The 18,047-nt window shown below is 42.2% G+C and overlaps 1 protein-coding gene across 2 annotated transcripts in view; it reads left to right on the top strand.

Annotated features, from left to right (window-relative positions):
• The window catches only part of MFAP2 (microfibril associated protein 2), a 233,586-nt gene that overhangs the window by 126,692 nt on the left and 88,847 nt on the right, over positions 1-18,047 (top strand). For both annotated transcript variants that reach the window (XM_069611122.1, XM_069611123.1), the window contains exon 3: positions 10,395-10,475. In XM_069611122.1, coding sequence (XP_069467223.1) covers positions 10,395-10,475 — 81 coding nt within the window. The remainder of the gene's footprint in view (positions 1-10,394; positions 10,476-18,047) is intronic.

Genomic DNA, 18,047 nt, shown 5'->3' with positions numbered 1-18,047 from the left:
CTTCTGCCAATGTAAACATAATACAGGCACTGTGCAAGGTAGTCATTCTACCCCAGTTCTTGTAATGATACAATAGTTACTTGAACGATGATTCAACTCATGATAACAATTCCAATCTAATCAAATATTGAAGTTATATGTTCCGTAAAATCAATTTACACGTCACATAACTGTGTGGAAAACCTAAAAGTAATATAACCATTTACATACAGATATATATATATACAGATATATTTACAATTTTATATACAGAAAAATATTCATATGTTTAATATGATTCAAAACTTCAAGAAAAGTTAAGCAACTTACAGGAGAAATAATCGTCAAGGGGATATTGCGATATAGGCACATATGTATACAGAGTAGTATGTGCTACATGTGCAAAAGTTGATGCACATGAAAGTAAATAGAAAATTGCACGTATATTTCACACTGCTAAATATTTATCCATCATGTGGATTTTCATGAGGAGATAATGTTGACAATGAATCTACAAGAAATGCTTTACAATGTGCATACATATATATTTACATACATATATATTTACAAAGAAGTTTGTCTAAAGAGAAATTCATAATTCACATATGTAGTATGATTCGAAACTTAATGAAAATCTTAACAACTTTCATTAGAAATAACTGTGAAGGTAACGTCACAATGTAGGCAAAACTACTTACTAAGCTGTAAATTCTCTTTTTACCTGCGCCCTGATACCTCTGGGTCCGGCGCGCACAACAAATAAACAAAAAAACAAAACATATATACTAAATAGTATGTGCTACATGTGCAAAGGTTGATACACATAGAGAAGATATGAAATTGCATGTGCTTCAGACTTCTAAATAATTATCCATCATGTGGATTGTCTTCAAAAGATGATGTAAAGAAAAGATCTACAAGAAAAGGTCTTTGCAATAAATCATGAATTAAGAGGTAAGTTGGGCCTCGCACCACTTTTCCTGACCGTATACAGAAAACAGCTTAAACATAGATCTTTGTTCATGCCATTTGGGTAGACAGAGTCAAGTCTGTCTATCCAAAACGTTCCCTTTTAGTGCCATTCATTCGTAAATTCTTAGTTTTCACGACCTCTAAAATTTGAAAGTGCACCTGAGATATTTGGTTGTTATTTTGAATCAGGTGTCTTGCTACTGCTGAATTCTCATTGCATACTCTTATATTGGAGTGATGTTCATTCCACTTAAGTTTGGCTTTTCAACTTGTTTGTCCTATGTAATACGGTCTGCAAGGACACTTAATACAATATATTACATGCATAGTGTCACATCTTGCATAAACGCATAGTTTAATGCACTTTCCTGTTCTAGGATGTGTAACTGTATTTCCCTTGATCACACTGTTTCAATTATTGCAACTAAGGCATTGATAAGTGCCAGTTTTCTTAAAAAAACGTGTTTTGTTGACTTAAGCTCAGGTGTTGATCAGTAGGTCTTGTAAATTATTACTTCTTTGGTATGTAAAGATTTGTTTATCACTAAAAAGACTGCTCAATTTGGTGTCGCATTATAATAGTGAACAATGTTTCAATATAGATTTTTTTATTCTCTATGATTGTGTGCTATATTTGCTAACAAACACTTGTGGTAATGAGTCTGTAGTTTTATCATGACCACTCAATAAAGCGGTATGTGACCATTCATTAACTTTGTTATGTGATTCTGTGAGTTGGTCTGGGGAATATCCCCTTTCAATAAAGCGAGCCATCATTCTTTTACACTCTTGTAAACATTCTTCATCATTGTTGATGATACATTTCACTCTTAAAAGGTGGCTTCATGGTAAAATTCTGAGTGTGTATGGTGGGTGAAAACTCAAGCGATGCAAAAGATTATTCCTGTCAGTAGGCTTGTGATATAAGCTGGTTCTGAAGCTTATTATGCCTGGTTCTGTTTGTACAACTAGAAAGTGTATTCACGGGTTACCTATCTCATAGGTGAACTGAATGTGTGTGTCAATAGCATTAAGATATCAAAGAAAACCATGTAAGGTTTCCACTGTTCCTATCCAAATCATGTATACCTCATCTATAGATCTTCCCCAATATTTAATGTATTTATGCCATATTGGGTGATGCATGATACAGTTGTTCCCAAATTTCAGCATGAAGCTGTTGGCATAGGCTGGTGCCATTGTGGCTCCCAAAGCTGTTCCACTGACTTGAAGAGAGTATTGTGATTTGTACGGAAAATAAGAGTTTTGCTGTATGAATTCAAGTAAACAAATTACAAATGCCTTTGGTGCTCCCACCCAGTCTTCCCTGATAAGTATTCATTTAAAAGCCTCTATGCCATGATCATGAGTTATAGATGTATAAAGGTTTATAATGTCAATAGTAACAAAGGTGTCCTGTATATCACAGTTGAAAGTGGAAAGAATGGTCAAAAAATGGATCGTATCCTGGATGTATATTGGGTATTTCTGAATAATAGGTTACAGAATTGTGTCTATATATACCCTTAGTGGTTGTAGAATGCCATCAGTAGCCAATACTGTGATCTGCCACAAAGACTTTCCAATGATTAATGTATTTTCGGTAATACATAGAAGTTGGGAGTCTTAGGACAATGTTTGTGCAAAAACGGTCTTGTTTCATCACTGGTCCATTCTAAATCTTCTGCTTTCTGTAACAGTGCTCTAAACTGTTCTGAAATTGTTGATGTAGGGTCATGATCTAGTCTTATATATGTGTGCACATCATTAAGTTGTCTATTACATTCAGTCTACAAGAGCCCTAATCACTAATGCCCCTCCCTGATCCTCAGGATCACTATGGATTCATCCTCACAAAAAGTTCTAATAGCAGACATGTTGTGTGCACTTAAGTTGTGGTATTTAGGCATTATATATGAGATCTTCTTAATATACTGTAGAACTCTTTCATGAAGTACATCAATGGTAGAGTGAGTTAAAGGGGTATGAAATTACTCTTACAATTAAGCTAGAGGAATTTCATACCCTGCTCCTCTGGAGTCTCTTGTTCTCGCATCTCTAAATTTACAAAAAATTATTTGAGTTTTATTTTTCTGACAAATTATTACAAATCAATCTTGGTGTCAAACAAACTGGTACTAAATGTGGGGACAAAACTTAGTCCCTTTACAATCCCCATTTCTTTCAAATTCAATGCCCTCTTATATAAATTAATTACTAGGTTTTTCTGGTTGGATACCTGTTCTGGATCCGTTCTATTCAGCCTCTTCCTCCTACCCTTCCTGGTTCTTTTCTTTGTGTATATCTCTAAAAAATAGGATGATGGTTTGGGGTGAACAGCGCCTGGCTGGTCTCTATTCTCTGATTCCTGTCCTTGAGAAGTTCCCCCTGTTGAGGAATCACCTTCTGTTCTAGTGTTTGCATGAGAATATTGGTTTCGGGATCGGAACTAGAAACCTCACTGGAGCTTGAGTATTTAGTAGTGAATTTGGGATCCCTATATCTATTCATCTATGTGTTTACTTCTTCTTGCATGTAAACATATGTGTCACGTTTGAACTTCCTTACTGTCTTACCTTTAAGCTCTAATTTATAACTTTCTAATTTGTTATTAATATCTTCCAAAATGGCTGTTATTTATTCAGCCCTTAAGGACCTCATGAGTTCAATTTTGATACCATCAATTTCCTAAGAAATTGAATTAAGTTGTTGTAACAATTCTTGTATAGGGAGTAAGATCAGGTCTTATTCTAGATCAGTTCCCACTTCCCAACAAATTCTTTATTCTCCTTTCACAAAGTGGGGCATAAAGGTATCTGTAATCCTCTAGGGATACTTTGTACCCTGTAATACCTTGTTAAATTTGAAGCATGAAGCTTTCTATGGTGCGAGGCCCAACTTGGCTCTTAATTCATGATTTATAGCAAAGAGCTTTCCTTGTAGATCTTTTGTTTACATCATCTTCTTAAGAACATCCACACGATGGATATTTGTTTAGTAGTGTGAAGCAAGTGTCATTTTATATCTACTTTATGCATATCAAACTACACAGCTGTCTACCCGACAACTTCAAATGCAAACAGGTAAACAGAAAAGGAAAAAGAGGAGGAGGACTTCAACATATGGTTCGAAGAGCAGAAAGTGAACTCACAGAAATCGATAACTAAGCAGCTTGAGACAATGAGACTACAACAGATGGTCAAAGAAGTGATTCACATGGCAGGACACACTCTTGATGCAATCTTCGCCAATAAAAAACTGACATCAACTGTGCCAGCAATACAAATACTATGGAGCGACCACCTCTTTATACCGTTTGCGATGCAATTACCATCAAAAGCACCCAAAAAGCCCCAAAATAACCCTCCATTCTGGAAACAAACTGAAATACCATCAAAAGCAGTAATTTAGAAGAACAACTCGAATCTCCGAAGCCATCAATTGCAACCTTGGATGCAACTGACTTGTACGAAAAAGCAGATTAAATCCAGATCGAATCCAGAAATGGATAGGGTAAACAATTGACAGCACCTCCCTGGAAAACCCCCTCATCCCATCATGAAAGAAAGCAGTGGCCAGATGGTTCATGCCCCACCTCAATATGATGAAAAAAACAAAGCAGATACTCAAACAAGAATGGAGACTAAACGACGACCAAGCCAGAAGAATAACCTATCAAAAACGTATCCGAGCATACAAAAAGCACATTCTTTAAAAAAAAAAAAAGTAATACTATGACGATTGGATCACAAAAGCCACCAACACTTGGAAAGTATTATTCAACATCATAAAGGAGATGAGAAATCCCCCCAGATGCAATAACACACTGGTGCCTTAGCGAAAAGTATGCAATCATCTTGTAGATCATTTTAAGAATCAAATCACTCACATACACCAGATCATACAAAGTAGACCAATCAACCAAACCGTGCAACAACCCCTACCAATCCCGGGACAATAGAACACACTGAACAGCTTTCCCCAAATGTCAAGAGAAAAACTCCTCAGCTTGGTGAAAAACAAGCAACAAGGCAGGCCCCCAATGGACTCCTGCCCACTAAATCTCTTCAATCCATTACTCTCAAAAGGAAGACAACCACAAACTTTCAAATCTGCCTACATCAAACCACTCCTCAAGGATACAACGGGCGATGTGGAAGACCTCTCAAACTACAGACCGATCTCAAACATTCCTTATCCAGCATAACTATTAGAGACCTATCTATACGAACTCACACTGAAACATGTAGAAAACAACTAAATATTGGACCAGGCACAAGTAGGTTTCAGATCCATGAGAGAGACGGAGATGGCAAACACAGACTCCAACACAAACACAGTACTGATACTACTCAACCTCTCGGCGGCATTCAACACAGTCAACTATAACATCCTCATCAAGAGACTGGAAGAAATAGGGATCACAGACACAGCGCTGCTCTGGATGAAATCTTTCTTGTCTGAAAGAACAGAAACTGTATGGATAAAACCATTCAAATCCGCACCGCGGAAACCACCTGCGGAGTACCACAAGGATCCTCGTTATCCCTGCTTCTCTTCAACATCTATATGACACCACAAATCAACCTCATCAAAAGACATGGCTGCACCTGCTACAACTACCCAGATTATAACCAAATCATCTACAAAATCAGTGATAAACAAGAGGAGAACAAAACACTACTAGGCTGTCTCAAAGAACTCTACCAATGGATGAACACTAACACCTCAAAATCAACCCGGACAAGATGGAAATCATGATTGCATCCAACAACCAAGGCAGCAACCAAAACAGCCCATGGCCCACAGAACTGGGAACAGCAACCACACAAACAAACGTTGTCAAAAACCTTGGAATACTAATGGACAACAGGTTAGCCCTAGAACTGCAAATAAGCACGATAATTAAGAAATGCTTCTTCCATCTACACACGATCAAAAAGATTCTACCATTCTTCTCTTGCATGCACAAAACACTGGCCATTATCTCCGTCATCATGTCCAGGATAGACTACACCAACAGCTTATACCTTGGAATGCTGGAATATTTGCTGAGGAAACTACTACGAATACAGAACGCAGCTGCCAGACTACTCCTCAAACTCTCACGAAGGTACCAGATCACACCAGTGCTAAGGATGCTACATTGGCTCCCAGTCAAAAAACGAATCACCTTTAAAACAATGTGCATAAAACACAGAGCGATCCATGGCCTAGGAGCAGAATTCTTACAAAAGAAAATCACCATCTACCAGCCAACTAGAACACTCAGATCCAGCGATGACATCCGCTTAGAAGCTAAATCATACATGAGGCAAAAACATGGTGGATCAGCATTCTCCTGCCTAGCTGCAAAACTATGGAACTCCCTCTGCAGAGAAATACGAACTATGGAGGACCACCTAAAATTCATAAAACTTCTAAAAACCTGTCTCTTCAGCTCCGAACGGGACGATTGAACAACATCCATGCACCATGAAGTGAACACACAACTGAGAAGGACCATAGTGGAGGACAGGGTAGAAGAGAGGCGCCTGAATGGAAGGGGTGGTTTTGAGAACTAGGATGTGCCCATACTGATAGAGGGCCAAAGGGGAAACAGGGGAGGGAGATGGCTCTGACTTAATTGGACCACTGTTAGGGGGCCTAAAATGGAAACAGGGGAGAGAGGTGGTCCTCTCTTTCAAGGATGGACCACAAGGTACAGGGAACACATACCCCTTGGAGGAACCCGTGGGTGTAGTTATTGCAGCACACCAGAATGTACTTAAGGGGAAGGGATATGGGTGGCCCGCAGTCGGAACAGCAGGGGTAGAAAAGGTGGTACCATTAACTAACCATACTAAAAACTCACTCTTCTGCAAACACCTCTCAAACTTTGAACTAAACGTAACCATACCTCTATGGCCCAATAAACTGCACGTACTTCTCAACACTACCACAACAATGATACAAACCACACATCGTCTCGCCCAACACTACATGGCGGCTAACAACCAAAAAACACACCTACGCTCAGTGTACTGTTTCACCGAACTGAAGCTGCCAAAAGCACATCACAGCTCTCTTGCTCTTTTTTCACTCTCAGTCCTATTAACTAACTCGCCTCGCCTCCCACCGTGCCTTACAGATCCGCCACAGCACCAAGAAATCATGCAGTGCGCGGTATAAGAACATTTAACATAACATATGTGCCTATATCGTGACATTACCATCATGGTTATTTCTTCTGTAAGTTGTTACGCTTTTCATCACATTTTGAATCCTACTAAACATTTTAATCATGTATTTCTCTTTACACAAACCTCTTTGCAAATATATCTGTATATATGTATCTACATTGTAAAGAGCTTTTCTTGTAGATTTTTAACATCATCTCCTCAAGAATATCCACATGATGGATAAATATTTAGCAGTGTGAAATATGTGTAATTTTATATTTACTTTATGTGTATCAACCTTTGCACATGTAGCACATACTATTCAGTATATATATATGTGCCTATATCGCAATATCACCTTCACAATCATTTCTCCTGTAAGTTGCTTAACTTTCTAGAAGTTTTGAATCTTACTAAACACGTGAATCATGTATTTCTCTCCATACAATCTTGTTTGTAAATGTATCTGCATATATGTGTAAGAATTTCTGAGGGCTAACTAAAATGGTGTGCCTCCTTCCTGTTGGATCGCTCTCAGCAGGTAAAAATAGGACCGTTTCTGTCAGATTCTCTGCCGGTCAGATGTGGTGTCTTCCGTTTCTCCACTACTTTTTAATATCTATTTCCATCCTCTTCTGAATATATTTTCCCAATATGACTTCAGTTATCATTCCTAAGCAGATGATACTCAAATCTATGTTAGATAAAAAAAAGAACAAGGATGCCATAGATCGAGTGTTAGCATGTGCGTGTAAAATCAGACATTGGATGCTAGAAAATAGGTATTACCCAAATTGACCTTTTACAATTGACCTTTGTCCTAATTGGCCTAATAATAGTGGTCCTAATTGACCTTCTGCACAATTGGCCTTTACCGTTATTTAACTTTTATATATATATATGTGTGGGGTCGGTGTGGGGTAATAATATAATGTATTTGGGTAGGGGGTTGCAAGGGTGTTGGATTGAGTGGGGGGTTGCGGGGGGTTATATACCCACGCATATATGTCCTAATTGATCTTCATTTCAAGAGCAATTGTGAAAAGGTCAATTCTCCCGGATCAATTGTGGAAAGGTCAATTCGTATACCTCCAGAAAATAAGCTCCAACTTAATCCTTCGAAAATTGAGGTTATTGTTTTTGGATATAATAAGCAACTCACTGATAGTTACTCAACCGTTCCCTGTCCAACGCTTTTTTGATGTTCCTACATCCTTTGCATTGAGAGTAAAAAACCTTGGTTACATATGGCAGAAGAATTTGGACTGTAACCTCCAAGTTAGTGAGATTGTTAAATCCATTCATTGTCAATTGAGATTGCTAAAGCCCCTGCTGCCTCTGATTCCCCCTGAAAATCACCCTGGTGTTGTAGGAGCTGTGGTTAATTCCAAATTCGATTATTCTAACGCCCTCTTGACAGGCATTCCTAAGGATCAACTACAGCCCAGAACTCTGCCGTTAGACTCCTCTTTGCTCTTCCCAGAGCTATTGCCATTTCCAAGTATCGTAGGAGTCTGCACTGGCTGCCAGTTCAGCAAAGGGTCATTTTTAAGACTCTGTTTGGTTTTTAAGTGCCTTCATGCCTTGGCCCCTCTCTACCTCTCGGCAGAAATCTCAACCTACCAACCACATCGTACCCTTCGGTTCACGAGTCACAACCTTTTGATGATTCCTTCCTCTAAATGTGTTCACTGTGGTGACATATGCTTTTCTATCTTTGGCCCACGAGCCTGGAACTCTCTACCAGCTGCCCTCTGCAAAGCCAATTCCCTTTCATTGTGTAGGAAAAAATAGAAAACTTTTCTCCTTCAATAACTAACTACTGACTCATCATCTCAGCTCATGTCTTCCAATTTAACATCTGCACGTAGATGCAGTTTATGCCTGGCTTTTCGGATATGCGCAATACAAATTTCAAATACAAATATGTTTGAGGACTTTTGTTTTTCCACGTATAAATCGATTTTTAGGGAATGTATGTCCTTTATATTTTATTAGAATTTAATTGTTACCATGAGTTGAATTATCATTCAAGTAACTATTGTATCATTACATAAAATTGGGTAGAAGGAGAGCCTCGCATATTGCCTGTATTATGTTTACATTGGGAGAAGGGACTGCAATATACGCCACGTAATAATGTCAGCACGTTCAATGACATCATATGTTGCAGCCATTTTGATTATGCCACATGGGTCATATCCAAGTAAGCAGCACAGCAAAACCGTTTGTTGAGGCTCGCTCGTTATAAGAGTATTGGCGTTGTAAAAGGATGTCCCATAGAGGTGTGCTATCAGTAATGAGAACATGTTCTCCCTTTATTTATGAGAATTGGAGATTTTCATTGACCTGGAAGTATATTTATCAAACTTTACTTACACTACATTTACTTTTCATATTTCAGTAGAATCTGCCAGAAGACCTACATTTCAGGCATTTTTAGATTAGGGTAGAGACAGCCCCAATTAATATATATTTTCAATTGTGGAACAGTTGATGTTTCTTTTTAATAAGGCAACATTCTTTCATTGTTTTAAAACACAGAACTTTTGTATGGCGATTGTATACAAACAGCAACAGACAAGTAGCCCCAAATTACTTGTTAGGATGGATTTACTTTTCAAATCATTCTCTATTGCAGAAAAGCTCTGTAATTATTGGATTATTTTTAAATAGATCCTTTGGTGCTGAGTGAAATGGCAGGCAAAGCTGCTATGAATGATCAACAACCTAATGGCGTGTATAAGACAATAGGTACATTTGAATGTCTACACGTGCCGGTGTATGTCACATACATGTTTTTTGGTTTTCATTTTTGATTTTTTATGCTCTTTGTAAAGTTGGCCCTGAGGATGGACTATCTGTCAGAAATGCTTCGGCTGCAGTGTCTGTTTCTTCTGACACAAAGAAAATTGTCATTAAAGAGTGCCACCTGGATGTATGCTTAGTTGAATTTTTTTTATTGACTTATTGCATCATTGCTATTGCTTATATTTTCAAGTGTTTTGAAGACATCACGTAATGTGCTTTAGATTTCAGCAGTTTTGACTACCAGGATGATCGCCATTACTGATGAGTTGTTTCAGCAGTTTTTCTTTTAATGTGTGACACCTTGAGCCGCACCAACATTTTCACTTTGCATGCTGGGATTTGTAGGCTGATACTTATATTGAGAAAAAAGAAAGCTACACTCTAGAAGACTCTCTTCTCTCTGCACTGACATTCTGCCACAGTACAGTGCTGTTGCATTGACTTTAACCATTTCTTATTTTCTTCTTTCAGGGCTCTTGGCACAGCAGTTTGACATTATAGGACACCCATTTCCAGACACTGGGAATTACAACCAATATGGCAACCAACCTGGTAAGATATGGGAATGTGGATGGAAGTGGCTTCAGAATTCAGGAAATGCCTAATTTCCAAGGCAATCGAGCAACGAAGTTGAATATTTGGGACTTGGGAACCACAATACATACATTTTCATTTTGTTCATTTTAGAAGCTTTTAAAGCACACACTACCAAATTGTTTCTTGGCATTAGGGATGTCAAGAAGCAGTACAAGCTGAAGCAAGAACAAGAAGAGGGAGGAAATTTCCCTAGCAAGACCGAAAAAGGAGATCTGAGCTTGGCTTGGTTGAATGGCCAGGTTTTTAAGAACTTCTTGAATATGAGTCTGGACAAGTCTCAGCAAACGCAAACAGGAAGAGTGTTCCATAGATTAGGGGCCGCCAAAGAGAACCTTTTGGCAGATGCAAACAGGAACAATGTTCCATAGATTAGGGGCCGCCACAGGAACCTTTTGGCAAATGCAAACAAGAAGAGTGTCCCATACATGAAGGGCTGCCACAGAGAACCTTTTTGCAGATGTAAACAAGAAGAGTGTTGCACAGTGTTTGGTACGAATTAGTGCAGTCCAACTGGTGTGGGACTACACAAGACCAGTGGTCGTAGTGTATGAAAAGAAGTAGTGGAATTGCTGGCCTGCACCCGCTCCTCACAAACCCCATTGCACGAGCAATCCAAACCCCCAAACAAACACACCTGCTGTTTAACGGAATGCTCAGTGCAGTGCACTGAAGTGCAAGTTTCAACTTCTTCCTACAGTTTTATTTTAAAACGAAACCATTCCGGAACGGTTTCTTTTTAAAATAAAAGTATAGGAAGAGTACAACTTAATTTTAAAAAGTAGAGAAGCACTGCTCCCAACCGCTCCTGCCCACTTCGACCACGGCACAAGACTTATCTCCTTGTTATTAGGTACCCACCTTTTAATATAGGCCTGTACTACACAAGTTGGTTGTGTGACTGAGCAGCCATTCATATCTTAAGAGGGGTAATGTGAGCTGTAGAGCTGTGCAATTAAAACAGTAAATACAGGTATCCAATTAAACACTCAAACACTTAAAGTCATAATAAATACATTATTTATTTATATACAAAGATATTTAAAGCATTCTTTAAAAAGCAGTTATAAGCTCTAACATAAATCCCAAATTAGGATTCAATTCAAAAAGTGAACAATTAAGCGTGTGAGTAATTCATTCATATGTTAGACATGTTCCAGCACCCGTAGGTGACCTCATTTGAGGTCAGTATAGCATTTATATAGTATCACCTTTGCAATATTGATTTTTTCAGGAAGGAAAGGTTAGGGTTAGATTAGAACAAACTGATAGGTTATAAGAACAGTTAGATTCCGACAAAGGGATGCAGGCATTCAATTATCCCAGCATTAAGGCGTTCAACATGTAAGACCTGTAAGGGAACAAGCACTGCCAAGCCAATAAGTTCAGAGGGAGGCCATTAGGTAGCCAGGAGAGCCAAAGTCAAAGGACACAGTCAACGTTCTGATGCTCTTTTTCTTAGAAAAATGTTCTTAAATAGTCAGTGTTCAAAAGACAAATCACAGAAACTCAAGAGGAGTCACCCTTTAGAAAGTACAAGCTGTAAGGCTAATGCAGGCAAGTTGAGGTCAACTTGGTGTTAAGTTAAATCACACTCCCAAAGGTAGGAAATACCCCAAATGGCAAAAGGATAAAATACCCAAGCCCCGCAGTACTTTGAAAATGAAGAATGTGTTCCAGCTGGTTGCCTTCACAATACAATGCAGTAGACCCTTGTTCCTGGTCCTTGGTCTTGGTTTTGAAATGGAGGATGTCTGGCAGGCTCCTTTTGCAGCACTTGAGAGAGGGACTCAGCAGCAATGGCTTTCCATTGATTCAGTGCCTCTTTGTGGCTTTGGTGCCTTTTCTCAGTGCCAATGAAGAAAGAAAAGCTCTGGTTAGGATTTCCTTGATCCCTCGATCCTGGACTCCAGTGAGGGGACTCTGACGGTAGTTTTCTTACTTTTGCAGGATCATCTGGATGCCCCCAAAGATCTGTCTGGATTCAGATTTTAGAATACAATGCCCTCACAAGTCGTCGAGGTTCCCCAGGTATTAGACTTCTGCTGCCTTGGAAAGTCACAGCAAGTTGGAGGTTGTGCCAAAAAAGAGTTTGTCTCGAGGCTAGTTGGTCCCACCAGCCTAAGCGAGGAAGTCGTCCTTTACAGGTCTTCCCTGTCGATTTGAAAACAGGGTCAGCACAGCTGCAGGGCTTCACCGGGAACTTGGCGGTCCAGAAGGGTGCCGCTGGCATATTCTATCATCTTCTGCTTCGGATTCTGTCCTCCAGTGTTTGACTCTGCTTCTAGTCCCAAAAACCTTGCTTTTTATGCAAGTTCCCATTCATCCACAGGCCTAGGCTGTCAATCACACAGCTGGGTGGCTGTCCAACAGAAACTAGTTGCACTCAGGCACACCTAGAGACAAAGGACAGGGAAGTTTCGGGACCCTCCCTCACTTCCTGCCTTTCCAGACACACTTTAGCCTGTGACGGGCTTCAGGGCTGAAGCCCCGCCAAAGGCAAACTACACAAAGGACTCAAACCTAATGCAAACAACAGAGTAAAAGCTCAGGAGAAACTAACTAACAAGAAATGGCGAAAATTGAAGATAGGGGACATTTTGGGAAAATGGTCACCCTTGTGTGCAGTACTGCAGCTGAGGTATTACCCTGCAGATACATATCACTATGCAGTAAAACAAGAAACCACTGCCACCAGCCATTCAAGTAGGTTAGTGTAACAAAATGTTATACAAATAATGGGTTAAATGAATTACTAGATAATCCCCCCAGCACTCAACATAGGGTGGTGTGTGCTGCACCCATAAAGTAAAGGTAAGTAAGACAGGGGTCATCTTACTATTCTTGGGAACAGTAGTTCACCCAGGAAAATGGAGTTAAACATTCAGAGAAGTCAGTGGCACTGCACAAAAGGTGCTGTGTGTCACAGTGCAAAAGCAGATGCCTATGGAGTTTACCAGACTTCATAAAACAGTAAGGAACTACCACTCTAAACAAGAATTCTCCTTCCTCACCTGTTTCACTGGAGCTGGTGTGGAACTCCTTCCTTCTTCCTGTTCTCCTGGTGGTCTTCTTCTTTGGTAGAGGCATGGTGTACCTCGGAGGGAAGCCAGTATGCCTGCCTAGTAAACTGGCGGGCTAGTAGCCCCTTCCCCGAAGTAGCTACAGAGGGGAAAAAGCCAAATGAGGCAGAAAAAACCCTAGTTGATGACGTGGTCTTATGTTGTCAAGCGGTTTCTTGTATCCTAATAACTGATGTGGCCCAGGATATGACACAATGAAGAAGAGACAGGTCCTTGAGTCCAGCTGTAATGGTATGGTAGGCAAAAGTGTCCAAAGGCAGGGCACCCTGAAGGAGAGACAGCTAGTGGAGGTCAGCTGCAATGGTCAAGAAAGACTGATGGGAACAAAGCAGCGGGTAGAGAGGAACATGAGAGGGAGAGTCCTGGATGAGAAAGGGGGAGACTGCTGCAGCGCGATGCGGGAGACTGAAGGCAGCGCTGCCGTGTAGGCAGGGAGAGGGAGCACAGAAACCAGGAAGGGAGAAGAAGAGGGAAGCCAGCAGTAACGGGGATTGGAAAGGCACGGGAAATAGGAGCGGCTGAAAGGGGAAAGAAAGCGGGAGACTCTTCTGCGGAAACAAGGCAGGGCTGGAAAGCGTCACAGGAGGAATCAGCAAAAGGCCAAGGCCAAAGAAATGGTACTGCTCAGGAAACGAGGGAAAAGGAGCACTGAGCATCTTACCCTAGGAGCAGGAGCAAAGGAGTTGGAGAATAACGTGATGTTCCGATTCAATGGAGGTGTAGCCTCCATCTATTCCACAAGCACCACTGGGGGGAGTGCGTGACAGGAACATAGAAAATCATAGTCAGGAAAACACAGTAGTGAGTGAGAAAAAGGTCCCACTCACCCAGGAGTAATATTTAAAAAGCCCAGCAAAAGAGCTGGTGGGCTCTGAGGTTAAAGGGAATTGTCACAGAAATGAAAATTCGCCCTAAAACACAGATTAGGGGCTGCCACAGAGAACCTTTTGGTATATGTGAACAAGAAGAGTGTTCCATAAATAGGGGCCACCATACATAACCTTCTGTCAACTCTCCTTGAGCAGCTGTGAGGAGGACTTTTGGGAGAAGTTGGTCAGTTCAAAGTAAGCTGAAAGCACGTTTTTGGTCGGATGGTAAGAATGAATCTTGTCAACCAGGCCTGAGAGAGCAGGGTGGAAAGGGAACAAAAAAGAGGCGCTGGAAATCATTATTGAGAACAAAAAAAGGCCCTGGAAATAATTTTCAAAGTGACCCCATATTACACATTTTCAGCAAGCTGAAGGCTTTTCCTAAGAGCAAATTAGGAAATACCACACAAAAGAGTCCAGGGTTCAGAGTCCTACTGGGAAATCTCTAGAGTTCCCTAAAGGCCAGTCCGCCTCTGCCGGGAGGTGACAACATTTGTATGTCAGGCATAACAGTTCGTTCGAGGTGCGTTTTCACAGGACAGTAGGACATTGTTTTCAAATGTTTGCAATTATGGAGTCCACTTTATTTGGTACAAACTGGAGCCGTGGCCCGCTAGGTGTAAATGATGTTGGGGTAACCTAGATGAGGTCATAATAGGGTGCCAAGAACTGAAGCCTGATTCTCTTGCAGGATCTAGGGGAAGATTGCAAGACTTGAGATGGTAAAAGCAGGGTTTATTCTGTGCACCAATTGGAGAGTCGTCCATGCCCAGGTTGGCATCACAAATAAGAACTAAATAATTGCATGCTAGGAGTTTGTGAAAAACAAAGAGTTTACGCTAAAGCTTCTTCAGCTACAGTGGGCTCGTTTCACCAAGTTGCCTGGTGCAGCGTTGCCAGGCAGCCTGCATCGTGCAACCCGTGGGGAAAAGGCATGGGTGTTTGGCTCGCACCCCGCTAGTACCCGGACTGTTTCCAGGGACTCGCTGCTCACAGCAGGCTGAAGCCACACACCCTCCTCCATAATTGCTCTGGACTCTCCCCGCAGGGAAAGGTCGTGGGAATTAGCCTTGCTCCCCGCCAGCACCAGGACTGTTTCCGGAGACACGCCGCACACAGTGGGCTTAAGCCACGCCCCCTCCTCCATAATTTCTCTAGACTCTCCCCACAGGGTGAAGCCCAGGAGAAAGGGTTCAGGTGTTTGGCTCGCTCCCTGCCAGAACCAGGACTGTTTCCAGGTACTCGCTGTACGCAGTGGGCTGAAGCCACACCACCTGCTCCATAATTGCTCTGGACTCTCCCCGCAGGGTGAAGCCCGCGGGGAAAGAGCGTGGGTGTTTTGCTTGCGCAGGGTTATATGGCGACCACATGGGGAGGCGGTTGCACGGCCATGTGGAGCATACGCCAGGTACAGTAGCACGAGTAGCTATATGTGAGGGGACCTAGGAGCGGTCGACCAGGTGCGAAGTTGTGAGGCATAAGACCCACTGGGTCTGTGAGGTACCCAAGCAAAACTCTTCCTTTGGACATATCATCCCTGCACCATCAAGCAAGGGCAGAGCCATTAAAAGGAAAAATATTAACTGTAGAGCGACAAATTGTAACAGGATCCTCCTCATTAGGCGCCAGCTAAGGTGTGGATAAGAAACAGCCCCACAGCACCATAAGAATCATGGGAGAGGCGTATACCCGGATCAAGGAAATAACCCAGTTCCTTGCTACCAACCAGGACATCTGGGCGACCAAAGTCCCAGAAAATAAGACAAGGGAACTCCTGCACACTGGCAGTGGCAGACCGGCCACTTGCAGCCTTGAGTACCGAGACAGAGACAATTACGTGAATAACACACAGCTGACACTGAAAAGACTGATGGCCCATCCCAGGGATTGACTACTTTCTCAGCTGGTCATAACACTTGTGTGAGGGGTTCAGAGGGTGGAAAGGAAATAATCCCAGTCTTCTCAACCAATTAGGCTTTGGCTAGCAACAATCTCTCAGGAACAAGCTCTTAAAATGCTGGCACCACTCTCAGGTTCTAAAAGCCCTGCAGCACCAAAGGAACTAAGGAAAGCCACGGTTGCTGAAATCAACTCATGCGCTCCCACTAACACTGGCCCTACCCCTATGAGCTCAGTCTCAAATGAGAATGAACTGGACCTGTGTGCTGGGAGCAGCCCCCTCCCGAGCACCCTGCCAAGCTCTAGTCAGATAGCCCTCACACCTTGCCTATTATTGACCCTGCTGACAATAGGACACCCATGGCCAGCGAATGTAAATGCAGCCTTGTTTTGTCCGGGTTAGCGGACCTAAAGAGGCTGATTCTGACTCTGGTGGAAGGCCATGGGGGAAAGTGGGGGGCGCATCAATTGAATTGGTGGACGTTATAGGGGCTCTCCAACCACCAGAGGAGATAATCCATCACAACCACGTTGCCCCCACAAACAAGACGTGTACTAGGAAGCATGGATCAGAGTCCTTTTGTGCAACTGTAGAGAGCAGCAACTCCAATAGTGCCCTGGTGAAAAGGTGCCCTAGGTCCAAAATCACTCTGGCTCCCACGTCTCCACCCCAGGAGTAGGGACCCAAGCAGTCAAAACATCTGAACAGCCCACAGCTAGGTGTCCAGACTGAGTGCTCAGTCCTGATCCAATGGCTGAGATGCAAGCTGGTAGGACTGGCCATGCAGGACGAAATCCGGCCCTGTATTGTGTATGCCCCATGGTACGTAGAAAATGGCCAGGGCAAAGCATGATATTTAACAAGGCATGCAGGAGTCACATGGGGGGCATAGTATTTCTCCATAAGGTACCTAAACTGGCCCCAAACCACCAGGGAAGCACTCACAAACGAATGTACGCACTAGTTTCGTGCAGTACGCAGTTGCCATTCTATAATCCGAGAAGACATTGCAAACTGCACCAGATTGCACTACCAGCGGACAGTGCCTTGGACTTCTTGTAGATATAATTTAGACACCAGCGACTCACCTAAAGAATTCTGGCCACCAACACCAGACATTTGGCCTCATTATGAGTGTAGCGGTCTGGAAACAAGGGTGCTGGTAAGCCTACCTGCTCCCTTGTTTCTGGACAGCCACACTTCGAGTCTGCCTGTCGGGGCTGCTGCGCCTGACATGTCTGGCCCTGCTGGGTGCAGCAGCCCTGGTAGGCAGACTGATCATGGAAGCACAGGCACCGTTAGTGATGGTGCCTGTGCCTCCGTGAACCCATTCCCTGGATCCATGGGAGTGGGGAATAACATTTACAGACACCTAGCTTCCCGGTCAGCTGGGACTTGTAATGTCTATATTTCTGAAACCAGGCCCCAGTGTCCAGTGTTATCTGGTGCCAATGCAGAGCAAATGGGAAACAGGTTCTGGGGCTCTCCCAGTTAGATAGGGGGTGTTTTGTCTCTAGCAGATCAGAAGAGATTTTAATTGAGGCATATGCCCGCTCTTACAGCTGTGCCCTGGGGCCTTGAGGTTGCAACTGTTATATTATTATAAGGAGGGATGCATTACTATTGATTTTGTTTTGTATTTAACTGTATGCGTCTGGATGTACTTTTATGGCCTTGT

Source organism: Ambystoma mexicanum, chromosome 8, assembly GCF_040938575.1.
Source record: "Ambystoma mexicanum isolate Mex_15411 chromosome 8, UKY_AmexF1_1, whole genome shotgun sequence".
NCBI classification, from domain to species: domain Eukaryota; kingdom Metazoa; phylum Chordata; class Amphibia; order Caudata; family Ambystomatidae; genus Ambystoma; species Ambystoma mexicanum.
Note: the sequence above shows the minus strand (reverse complement) of the source record. Positions and strands in the feature narration are given on the sequence as shown.